The 10,943-nt window shown below is 42.4% G+C and overlaps 1 protein-coding gene across 5 annotated transcripts in view; it reads right to left on the bottom strand.

Annotated features, from left to right (window-relative positions):
* smtnb (smoothelin b) overlaps nucleotides 1-10,943 on the bottom strand; it is a 52,543-nt gene that overhangs the window by 31,707 nt on the left and 9,893 nt on the right. For all 5 annotated transcript variants that reach the window (XM_017306707.1, XM_008418593.2, XM_017306708.1 and 2 more), the window contains exons 2-5: nucleotides 5,297-5,454; nucleotides 3,514-3,592; nucleotides 3,345-3,423; nucleotides 2,328-2,407 (exon numbers count right to left, since the gene is read on the bottom strand). In XM_017306707.1, the coding sequence (XP_017162196.1) occupies nucleotides 2,328-2,407; nucleotides 3,345-3,423; nucleotides 3,514-3,592; nucleotides 5,297-5,454 (396 nt within the window). The remainder of the gene's footprint in view (nucleotides 1-2,327; nucleotides 2,408-3,344; nucleotides 3,424-3,513; nucleotides 3,593-5,296; nucleotides 5,455-10,943) is intronic.

Here is a 10,943-nt window from a genome sequence, read left to right as displayed (position 1 = left end):
TTCACAAGGACTTTGTATTGACTTTTATTCATTCATTTCTTTAGCTTAACCTTAATCTTGACCATAAACTTAAACATTACCAGTACATTCCTAACCCTGGAGCAACACTTCTTCTTATGGGGCTTTAAGAGCAGTGAGTCCTCACAACGTGGTGTTTTTGAGAAAAAAGGTGAGAACTGCTAAAACACACACACACACACGCACACACATCCATTCACACACACACTCACCCCTCCTCTACAGCTTAGAGCTGCCTGGTTGACACATTAACTTCTGACACTCTGCTTTTGCTTTGACCTCCTCCTTTCTATAATCCTTCATTTTTCATAGAAATCAACTTCACCTCGATAACTTTATGTTTGTGGCTTTCCATGTGAACATAATAAACTCTATAGTCTTAAACCAAGTTATCTTTGCCATATAAACAACTTTTTAAAAAGCTAATGAAATAAAAAAGAAGCGTTGACTTTATCTTATTTATGCATGTCATCAAAACCAACTGAACAACAAATGAATGGAGATAAACTAGAGATTTAAGAGCAACTTTCCTCTGGTAGCAAAGCGAGAGCCCAGATGAGAGGCAGATATCACACTGCCTCCGATTGCGTGCGACCGTCTACCGCCAGGGCGTATCTTGGACCACCATCTTCCGCCAGACAATTGCGAAGAGCTCAAAGAGATTGGCGGCTGTGATGTGAGTGGAGGAGCCCGGCTGCTACTGGCTGGAGTCGTTTTTGGCCACATCCCCACTATGGTGAAGACTAAACTGCTAGGGCACAGCTGGAGGCCTCGTCTTCTCCCAGACCAAAGTAAAAAAAACAACAAAAAAAACACACATCCCACTTATTCATCTCTACAACTGACTCAACTCCGTTCAGCTGTCCGACAGGAAGTGAGGTACAAGGCCTAGACGTTAGCGCATCCTGTTCGCTCCGACATCCTGCTATCTGAGAGGGGGACACACACAGACACGCACTGGCTGCAGAAAACAATGCAGTGAAGCATTTTAGTGCATCACTGTGGTGCCCGTTTTAAAATGAACTAACAGAACTTTGCTAACGCATCGATGCAGGACATATTTTCACCTCAAGTCCTGAAAACTGCAGCGACCCAAGCAGTTAATGTGGAGGTTAGGACCGAACACGACAGGAACACTTCAGGAAGCTGCAGGACATCCAAAAATACTTTTGCAAAAAGTCCTGACCAGAACCAGAAAAACGGATCCCATCAATCCTTAAAATTACTCAACTGTCTCCATGATGAACAGATGAGTTTAAAGTCGTGTTATTGACGACACAGGCAATACGTTGCAGATCAAGTATGACACTGGTTTCTAGTTTTACGTTTCTAATCTTTTTGCTCTGAAAAAATAAAAAATAAAGAAAAACACTCCCTGAGATGTGCAGAAGCCATCAGGACTGAAAACATTCCTGTTAACCACAATTTTCCTACAAAAAAGGTCAGAGATTATTTTATCAGGTTTCAGCAAATTACTCATCTCACATCTACATTTCTGGTGTTCATTTTCATATGAATTCTTTTACTCCAGTTCATTTTGTTTTCCATAAAGGACTCAGAATGACCTTTAGAATGAAGGGTTCTGCGCAAGTTGTCACTTTGCCTTGTTGAAAACCATAGTTTTGCCTGAATTGTGTGTATATGGTAAAATGTAACTTTCCTCCACAGAGCATTTATCAGGAGCTCCCAGGATCAGCAGCCAAGACAAAATCTATACCCTTGCAAGAGCCTCAGGTCTTCACGTTTCAAAGCTTTGCTATTACAGTAAGAGAAATCTGAAGAAATCCTCTATAGGAGAATTCAAACAGGTGCAAGATTTTAATTTAAGGTTATGAATGGCTGCACAGTTAAAAACAAGTAAGCTGCTGACTGCCAGAGAAAAACGTATGGCCTGGAGTAAACAGCAAAGTCGAGGCGAATTGCATCCTCCCCTTCAACCTCAGCCAGATCTCGCTTGGAGGATTTTTGAAAACAAAACACATTCCTGAGTCCGTGGCGGCTGAGCCGTGTGTTTTCCCCAAGTGTTGGTGCACGCGCCTGCTGTGGCCGCAGCCGTAACTCAAGCGACAATACCCCTTCTTGTTGTTCCTTGCTGCATTCTTTACTGGGTCGGCAGAAAAGAAAAAGAAAAACCCTCAGTGGTCACAGCTGTCATGCAAGACAAACTCTTCCTCCGCACACTGGTCCACGCTCGGATCATTTCAGTCGCTGGAGGCCGACGACGGATCCTCCGTATCTTACCCAACAGACGCGCTGGGATACCATTCTCAATTAAACCCTGATTGCTTCATTAGCGGCGATGTACTCACCGCAGCTCCCACAATGCTCTGGGGCGCAGCGCTCTCCGGCTCCAGGCGGCAGACGGAAACTTTGCTCTTCTCCGCAGACTCTGGAAACACACAACGGTAGAACTCAGACGCTTCAAAAGAAACACGTGAGAATGCGTGTAGCCTGACGTCGACACTGATGAGATAAGTCATGCTGACATGACCTGACAAGGTGGGAGCTGCTTTGTTTTCATTTTTCTTAAAGTTTGCTCAAGGGTTAAGGCAGAGCGAGGCCCGACGGCTCTAAGCAACCAGAGGATTTGTTCAATCAAGAATCACGCAGCAGATCTGAATCGTTTACATGTTCGCGTAGAACAATGAACATGTCTTTTCCTTGTGTTTAATCCAGCAGGTGGGTAAGAGTTTTACCTTTAGTTTAACGCCCTCCTCAGGTCAAACTCTGTCATCGCTCAACTCCTTGCTAGCCAACAAAACTGATGATGCACAGAATAGTTCACCTATATTTTCCAATGGGATTTATCATATCAACTTTGATTTTTTTTAAATATCAAAAAAATGTAAGTTAAATTATTCATGTAGGTTTTGTACACCGTTCAATGTCAAAATTTCAGCTTCTCCAGGTTGAAATTTCCAAATTTCCCACAAACTTTTTAACCAATTTCTGAAGTACAAATACAAAATGTTTACAATTAATCTGTTGCTGATATTACTACAACAATCACACTTTAAATGTTGACCCTGCAAACGGTTCCATCCATCTTTCAGCTGTTCAGAAGACTGCTGGAGAGATGGATGAATGGAGGATGGATGGACAGACATAGGGACGGATTAATGTTAGAAAGTTAGAAAATGTAATCGGGAATAAAGTAAAGAAAAAGATTTTTTTCTATGCTCTAATCTCTTCCTGTACTTGTCAAGCTGTGGAAAATACTTTTACTCCGCGTCTTTCCAGCCCATCGCTGCTTTTAATCCACAAACGGGTCCCAAAAATGAACCTTCATCGGAAAAAGTTTCCCAGACGAGCAAATCTCGGCTCACCTTGCAGCTGCTCATCCCTGACCCGTCGGATCGCCTCTCGGATCATCTTCCTCTCCTCGTACTCGGCTGCAGCACGAAGCTGCAGGACAATAAATGCTCAGTGCATCCATGAAACCAAAATGCCTCAATAACATCAGAATCAACAAGACAGACTGATTGTAAATGTCACCATTTTCATGAGCTCGTCAACGTCCTGGATCGACTGAAGCTTTTGCGAAAGAACGTCCAAGTTGTTGCTGGATTCTGATCTGAGAAAAATAGAAAGATAAAAAATAAAGCAGTTAATTTGTTATTAAAAGGACAGCACGCAGTTTTCACAGCCTGAAGAAACAAACTCGGAAATGTAAAGCGTGGACGTTGCAAGCAGCGACCCAAACTGTGTGCAGTCGCCTCAGACTACTCCATTTCTTTCTGACTCATTTCTCTCTTCCCTCATTATGCTCATTTTTCCCCACCATTCCCTGCCATTGAATAATGCGCTGCTTGCTGGAGTTTAAATATTTCACATTCCACATACGAGAGGTGTGAGACAATAATAGCTGGATTTTTTTTTTGTGAGCCAACGTGAGTGGATGTGCGACAGCAGGTAGGATTTTTCCAGCAGCCTCAACGAGGCACCTCTGTTATTTTAGTAACCCGAGTCCTCCGAGTGCCGACGTGAACGGGAATGATTACCTCTGTTAAGAGGATTTAGTGACGGAGAAGGGGAGAAAAAAAAAAAAAGCAACACTGTAGAGTGCTCAGTTTACTCCAGACATCAAATAGTGTTAAAGTGTTTCTTGGTCCAAACCACATGCTGCGACAATAACGTAGCCTTGACCTTAAATTCACTCAGGATTCAACGATTTCAACCAGCCAAACTAGACATGCACAATCAATCAATCTGCAACTGACTTTCAATGTTTCGTGTTGTTAAAAGATCAAGAGCAAAGAAGAAAATGGAATAAAAGCATTTCAAAGGTTTTTTTTTTGACAAATACTGACATTTATTCAGATTTTTTGCATTACTCCGAGTCTGAATTTACCTCAGTAGTCACCAGGATGACATCATCAGTGGAAAAATAAAGTTTTGAAACAGCAGAACCAGAATCCAGGGCTAAAATTGACAGAAAGTTGCCTGAAGAGGGACAACTAATGTCCTCTCAACTTGATAGACTAGTCAAACTGCTTCAAAGAAGAGAGGGAAATATTGCAATATCCAGATGGTCGATGTAAACAGACTAGTACCTTTATATAACTGCTGTTATTATGTGCTTTTTATGACTTTATTATGCTGCAAATCAATGTAAACACCAGCATGTATAACCTGCTTTCAGCTTGAATCATTGAGTTTGACATGGAGGGAGTGATTTTCAGGAATTGATCTCCTGAATGAACATAATCAAAGTAAGAAGAGAATGCACACCACGCTTAAATATTAAGAGGCTTAAAAAGATGTTATCACTGCAGGTAAATTCACAGCAGCAGAGTTTGTTTTTGTTTTATTTAAAATGAGTTTAAATTTTAAGAAAACCAATAATCACAGCGATGCAGAAATGTGATGGAAAACCTCTGGCCTGTTTGTTGTTGGATTTGACGGGCAGAAACATGCTTATAGAAAAAGACGAAGAGGTGGAGAAGTGTTACAGCCGACTTATCTGTTCATCTACATTCCTCTGCAGCGTGACAGCTGCTGGGATCAGTTCACTTAGCTGGAAAAACACCGAGTTGGTCGAGAAAGGGAAATTAATGGAACTGTTAGCAGGGACCTCGAATGCGAGCACACAAAAGTGGAAAAAGAAAAAAAATTTACGGCAGCTGCAGTTTTCCCATCTCTTGTGAGTTTTTCCCCTAACGGTCAAGGAGTTCCACATCTGGACTCGTAATCTTCGGTTTCACCTGGTTTGAGGTATTTCTCATTTGGGATCAGTGGGAGTGTGTGTGCGTGTGTGTGTGTGCGTGCGTGAACTCACCTGTGCTGGTTCTCCTTGTCCTCCTGCTGATTCAGGCGCGTTGGTCTGAATCTCTTGCTCGCCAGAGCGGCCTCCATGTCCTCGATCTCCCTCCTCCTCAGCTCCCGGATGGCTGAACGGATGAGGCGTCTCTCGTCCAGATCCAGGGTTCCGTCCAGCTGCAACGAGACGACTAGCATGACAACGGATCCGAGAGCGAAACGGTGCGCCGATAGAGATGGCAAAAAGAATTTGACTTGCAAAAAGCGACGACTTTTCACTTGCGCTGCGTATTTGCATGATTTACTTGAGAGTCTTTGTCAGACATGAAGACGTGACCGAGCGCAACTTCAGCGCCTTGCAAAAAGTGTCAGTCATCCATCGTCAAACTCGTTTACTCTCATACCCTGAAATTAAATACAGTCCAGGCAACTGCTTTCAGGAGTCACCCAACTAGTAATTAGTAATGATTTTCCAGTCTGTGAGTGTATTTAGATCTGGACTTTAGCTCAGGTGGCCTGGTAAAAACCAGTCCCTTGCTCTACGCTGTTTGCTTCATTCAGGAGTTTATTGAGAAATAATTGCTTCCTGATTGTGTGGACTCTGTTGAAGAGAGGATTGTTTGTCTTGTAACCAGTGGGTTGCTGGTTCAAATCCTCGCTATGTGCATCTCTGTCACTGCGCCTTGGTCAAGACATTTCACTTAGAATGACTGTAAAGTGCTTTGCAGTCCTCCGACTTGACAAATGAAGGCCAGGTACCATTTAAACTTCTCCAGGATTATTTCTAAAGGCACTCAATTTTATTTACGTGCATTTTAGTTCAATGAGTCAATATGTCATTGTTATTTTAAAAACTGACGGGCAAAGATAGATGATGGATTTTTTTAAACCCCATCGGACAAGATGACGGACAACAAAAACGTCCACAGCAACCTTCACTGTTGCCTCAACCTGACTTGATGTCAAGTTTTTGTTCGTGATCGATATGACCAGTAACAAAAAAACATTTACCATCACACGAAAAGACCAAAGAAACAGCTTTTCTTTGCCACCACGAGCACAGGGAAAATTATTTTGCACACTTTGGACTAATGAGGCTGCGACTGACATTTTCTTTTGTATGTAGATTTCTGATTTAACTTTAAATGTATTGCAATTTTAAGTTGGAAAATACAACAAAATTTCTTGCAGATATTTCTAAAGTAGCACAACAAAATCAGCGATTTTGATTGCAAAAAAGAAAAACTGGGCAAAAAAAAAGTCAAAATCCTGGAGTTTTTGCTGAGCGGCGACTGTAGTTACAGGGTGGTAAATATGATACCAGCAGAGCGAGCAGCTCCGTGAAATTTCAGCCTTAACTTGCAGGACGTTACTGCGAGTCTCTCTGTATGTAATTATTTTTTTAGCTTCCAAACTATAAAGCACCTTTCAGACTTTTAACCAGATCAGATTCTAGGCTGGAGGCGTGTCGCCCTGAATGAACCCAGACTTATTTCTGATGTGCGGCGGTAAAGTTAAAGGGCCAGAGTTGAGTTCTGACTCCACTAATGAGACCAGACGGGTCGATGTGGGGGAGGGAGCCGAGGATGAGAAACAGAACCGCCGACAGCTGTGCCTCAGCTTTGCAAACATAAGAGTGTTCGGCTCCGCAGGTCAACCTGCCATTCAGGTGTTTTCCTCTCCGACGCCGTCGGCAGACCCCACAGATTCAGCCGTGTGACGAGTCCATTTCATCACTCTGAGTGAGTATTAGTGGAAATGTCTCCTTTTCAAACAGAAGAGGGGGAATTAAGGAGTTTATAAAAGCACACCCGAGGACAGCTGCGCCGCCCCTCGACAAGCTGGATGCTTTCATCTTATCAAGAAGGAAGCAGAGGGTTTGGTGTGGAGGGGGCTCCCTCTGTGGGTCTGCAGCAGGAACCTGCCAGCACACGCAGAGCCCAGGAGCTCCTTGGCATGTTTTTTCTTTTTAATAAAACCTGCGATCAGACACTCACTTTAAAAAGGCATGGACCAAGTCAGGACAGAAATCTTTGTTTGCCCATAGTTACTAAAGGCTGCGGTTGTTGAGCTCAGCTCAACATGCTGATCTGCTGAAACGAGAGCCGGCATGCCCCCGGCCAGGCCCAAAGACACAAGAAGAAGAAGAAGAGGAAGAGGGTCGTCTCAGTGACGAAGATGGCCGGCAGTTTTGAGGTCTCGCTGTGGTTTGACAAAATATGCACTGGCTCAGAGAAGCCTTCTTTATATACTGTAATTTGTGGAAATGTAAAGTGCTGCGCTGACGAAAAAGACGGCTGGAGAGTAGAAGACAGAAGGAGACGGAGGAATAAGAGCTTTGAGGATGACAATGTGGGGGGAAAAGAACGGAAAAAAGGGGAGGAAGCACTTGGGTATGCCTAAAAATGGGCAAATGAAAGCTGGGTGGGAAATGTGCAGGTCATTCCTCACATTCCTGCTGACTCACAAGAAAAAAAAAAAAGAAAAAAAATAGGCGGTAATGAGAAGAACTGTAGCAGTCGGAAACTGGTTTTCTTGGTTCCAGTTCTGCCAGCGAGATGATATGAGACACTAGAAATAACAATGCTTGATAAGGAAGAAGGGAAAATAATCAGACGGAACAAAAGAGACGCAGGGAGCGTCTGTTTCACATGCCCACACAGGCAGACACTCGCACAACTAACCAAACACTGACGGAGCCGTCTGTTACCACGCTGTCCAGATCGCTGCTGAGTAAATGTCACGATGGGATTAAACGGTTTGCGCAACGGCTGCCAAGTTTTAGAGCAGACCAATTCATTTTTCATCACTAGGATATAAAAACTGCCTCAACTTCAGGCTTCTGCACCAGACCTCGCGATAACAGGCAGCGATTCTGGCCTGCATGGATCAGGACTGGACGTAAATCTGAGTGTAGCAAAGTGCACATCTTGGATGTTAACTTTAATTATGCTGTTGGATTTTCATTTAGTGTGACGGCATCCTTCTGCTGCACATCTGTGGCCTGTACACTGATCGCCACAGGAGATCTTTTCATGTTGTTGGAACATCCTGAAACGTGAACAGCATCGTGAAGCAATTGACAAGCGTGTCTTAAATATTGCTGCAATGAAAAAGTGGGAGGACTTGACGTTTCACAAAAATCTCCATTTCCCCTCATTTAGATTTAGACACGTGTCAAACGTAAGGTCTGGGGGCCAGATTCAGCCCGCCGTGAGTTTTTATAAGGCCCTCTAGACTGTAGTGAACTTTCAAGATAACAACTGTGTGCTAAAATATCATTTTATCAATCAACTCAAAGCAGTTCTTTCTGTATTCTGCCAAATTATATCAATGTTCAACATTTAGACTCTTCAAACGCAGAGAGCTATTTATTAATATTTTAGTAGTTTGTTCATTTTCATATAGCCCAAAATGAAGCTGAGTTTGACACCCCTGGTGTAGCACTTCCACACACACACGCACACACACACACACACACACACACACACACACAATATATCACTATACATGTCAACATGGGAAACAGTAGCCTTCACAAAATATTTTCATCATAAATCGAAAAGACAAGCCGCCTCCGATTTCCCTGCAGTTACTCCTGAATCACAGTTTGTTCGCTGGAACTGCTGCGTGGTGCTGGGAAAGCTGACAGATCAGAAATGTGGCCTCGAGACAAAGCTCGTCACGGTAAGCAATAAATCAATTAACTGCATGATAAATTAAAACGAGCTCAATACTTCTGCATGATTGTTTTTCTCTCTCACTCTCTTCGTCATCCAGTCCAGACGCTGGATGACAAATATTATTCAATCTGGTTGTTTGGTTTCAATTAGCCTCTTTAATGAAGGACAGTTTTGTTCCCATAGACGGCAGCATCCATTTTATTTGTCGTTTCAGTTGTTCCGTTTATTTATTTTGGATATTTAACATGGCTTCCAGTTCTAGTGTTAGAAACTAAAATTTATTATTCTCCAATAGGGTGTAATTGCATTATTATGCCATCACTATTTCTTTAAAATGGTCTCAAAACAACAATATATTTGCTTATCATATGGACTTTTAGGGCAATTTGTCATCCAGCAAAATCTGTTGACGGGTCGACTCAAGACTTTAGCCTAATACTTTCTTCATCTTAGGTTTTTGTTTTAATGTTATGCTGAAAAAGGTCATAAAATACAAATTTCGTTTTGGAAACCAAAAAGCTCCTTTAGCCAGTTTTAGTGATTGAAGCTTTGAGTGTTTGTTCTTTGTCAATTTTGTATTTTTCAGTTAAAGAAGTGGATTGTTAACTTTATTGATTACCATCTCTCTATCCTTTATCTTGATAATCTCATTCTTGTCATTTTATTTTCAAATCATGTCTGAAATTTCATTCTTTTAATTAAATTCAGAATCACACATTATGTCCAGAGACTCTCTTATGCTACCTTTACCATTTTAAAATCTCACTGGAAAGGAAAATAATCTTCTCCTCATATTGAATTTGATAATATTATGAAAGTGACTTGTTACAATCAATATAATTTGACGCAGATTAATCCTCACTACAGTCACAACAAAGAAAACGGACCAGAGCTCCTGAACTGGGAGCACATGACAAAAACATCTGTTAATGTTTTCAAAGCTAAGCACAGCAAATGAGTTACAGTCAAGATGTGATAAGAGGTAAAAAAAAAAAAAAAAAAAAAAATAACGATTACTGGGTCACGTCAGCACTCAACTTGACCTGCTCTGATCTCAAACGTCAGCCTACGACCTTTCCCTCAAAAGGTTTAAATGAACCAATCAGAGGGACGGCGGAGATGTTCTTCTGTTCGGATTGGTCGACACACATAAATGCTGAATTCAAACTGGTGCAGAGTCAGAAAAGAAAAGAGGAGAATAAAAGTTGACCAATAACGCTGCTCAGGAAACTAATATGGAGCAACCCAGACAAACAGAACACACCTTGCAGCTGGACGCCGGCCAACTTAAACAGAATAACCGTTAAAGAGGGAGCGAGGCGGAAACATGTGCTGCTGCAGACACAGTCTGTTAGACAAAAATTGCCAGATGACCATGAACTCAGGGAAAGCTGAAAAGGAAAGAAGGGGAACATTACAAACACCACCTTTAACCAGCGGCTCTCCCAAACGGAAATTCAGAAACTGTCGAAATAACGTCATGACCCAGACAGAAAACTTTCCAGAAAGCCTCTGCTGTCTGCAAAATAAGTCAAAAATCTAATTTAGCAAATTCCTAGAGACTAATAGTTTGCATTCAATTTGATGTAGAGGTTTCAGATTGAAAGGGGCTGGATAGAAGAAAGACGTGTGCAACACAATTCTCAGCTTTACGTTTGCAAAGATTCATGAAAACATAAATCAACTAAAAGGAAACTGAATACGTTTCAAAGTCGCTGTCCCCGATGTTGGTTTGTGGTGCTCGGTCGAAGCATCACAGACCTTTCAGTCAGCACACCTGCTGGCAGATGAGTGAGTCAAACAAAAGTCAAACATCAATACGTCTTTTCGAGAGGGAGGAGCAGTCGTTGAGACGTCACCGAGCTGTCAGCAACTTTAACAATGTCTAGAGGACAGTCATCACACCGTCTGGAGCGCGCCTCTCATCTCCTCTCAGGAAGTCACACCTGTTGGACGCGGCGGGGATCTCCACCTGGTACGTCG

The sequence above is a fragment of the Poecilia reticulata genome, linkage group LG9 (assembly GCF_000633615.1).
Source record: "Poecilia reticulata strain Guanapo linkage group LG9, Guppy_female_1.0+MT, whole genome shotgun sequence".
Taxonomy (NCBI): domain Eukaryota; kingdom Metazoa; phylum Chordata; class Actinopteri; order Cyprinodontiformes; family Poeciliidae; genus Poecilia; species Poecilia reticulata.
This window is presented reverse-complemented; position numbering and strand designations above follow the sequence as displayed.